Here is a 1,235-nt window from a genome sequence, read left to right as displayed (position 1 = left end):
CTCCCGGCAGCAGCCCGACCGTCTCTCCGATCTGTGAGAGGATGGTGCGACCCTGCTTGACGAAGTTGGTGGCGGCGAGGGCCCAGGCTGCGTCGGGCTTGTCGCCGTCGAGGTAGCCCTCCGAGATGGGCAGGTACGGGCTGCTGGGCTTGCTGTCACCGAGGCCGTCGCTGCTGGCGCCGCCGCTGGAGAAGCGGAAGCCGCTGCGCTTTGTCGAATCGGTCGCGACGCCGCGCTCGTCCGCCATGGTGAGGCGCGCTAGCCGTGACGATGCGAGGTGTGGGCGCAGCCGAAGCGGCGGGAGCGTGAAGGCCAGTAGGAGCGGTGTGAAGGATGTCATCTCGTTACGCAGTCCCTCGTGTCGCGCGTGTAAGTCCCGGTTGCCTGTGCGCGCCAGCGCGTGTGGCGACCAACTGGCAGCGAAATAAAAAGCGGGAATCTGGCCCTGGATGTGAGGCTAATGACTGCACTCCAAGTGCAGTGCTCAGTGGGAGCGAACTCTGACGGACTTAAAATCCCTGTGTGGTGGCGGCGTGCCGTTCTCCCATCCCTCCCTTGAGTTGTCTGTTTTCTTTCTTTCTTTCTGACGGAGAGGGAGGTTCCCCGTGTTTGTTGGCTGGAGTCGACTGGAGCGTGAAGCCGGCAATTGTTTTTTCTTTTTGGGATTTACGGCTTTTAGGATTTTATTCTCCGCCTTCGCCTTCCTACTACTCTCCTGGATTTTTTTCCTTCTCACAATCCCCCCCCCCCCCCCGGGTATACGTTTGTCTTGTGCGCCCGGGTATACCTTCGTAAGATTTGTGATGCGCATGGAGAAGAAGGGAGTCGTGATTTCTTGTTGGTTTTCTAAAATCTTTCTTTCTCTCTCTCTCGCATGGAGCTAACCTTGCGTCCATCGATCGAGTGCCGGGTGCTTGTGGGGGGGGGAGGGAGAGAGTTGTTGTGTTGTTTGTTGCTTGTGGGCCGCTGCGCAGCGGCGAATTGAGCCGGAGAGCGGTGCAGCACGAGCGGCAGGATGGCGTGCCTGAATGAGGCGTCCTCTTGAGACCGGACGGGAAAAGAATTTTTCAAAAAACTGACACAGTGCCGTCGGGTCTCTATTTTAAGATGCGGTAAACAGCAATAGATCCGGGTGTAGTGGCTAGTGCCGGACTGAGGGAGGGTGTAGAGGATGTAGAGTGTACAGAGCGCTGTACAGCTGTAGAGATGTGGTTGTGCAGCGCTCTGGGGCGCTG

At 58.3% G+C, this 1,235-nt stretch overlaps 1 protein-coding gene across 1 annotated transcript; it reads right to left on the bottom strand.

Annotated features, from left to right (window-relative positions):
- Window positions 1-19: 19 nt before the first annotated feature.
- EMIHUDRAFT_125243 (hypothetical protein) lies at window positions 20-340 on the bottom strand (the record flags this gene model as incomplete). The annotated part of the gene is made up of 1 exon (XM_005758376.1): window positions 20-340. A coding segment is annotated over one exon (321 nt), but the record flags the coding sequence as incomplete, so codon positions are not given.
- Window positions 341-1,235: the final 895 nt, after the last annotated feature.

Source organism: Emiliania huxleyi (assembly GCF_000372725.1).
Source record: "Emiliania huxleyi CCMP1516 unplaced genomic scaffold EMIHUscaffold_8696, whole genome shotgun sequence".
Classification (NCBI taxonomy): domain Eukaryota; phylum Haptophyta; order Isochrysidales; family Noelaerhabdaceae; genus Emiliania; species Emiliania huxleyi.
This window is presented reverse-complemented; position numbering and strand designations above follow the sequence as displayed.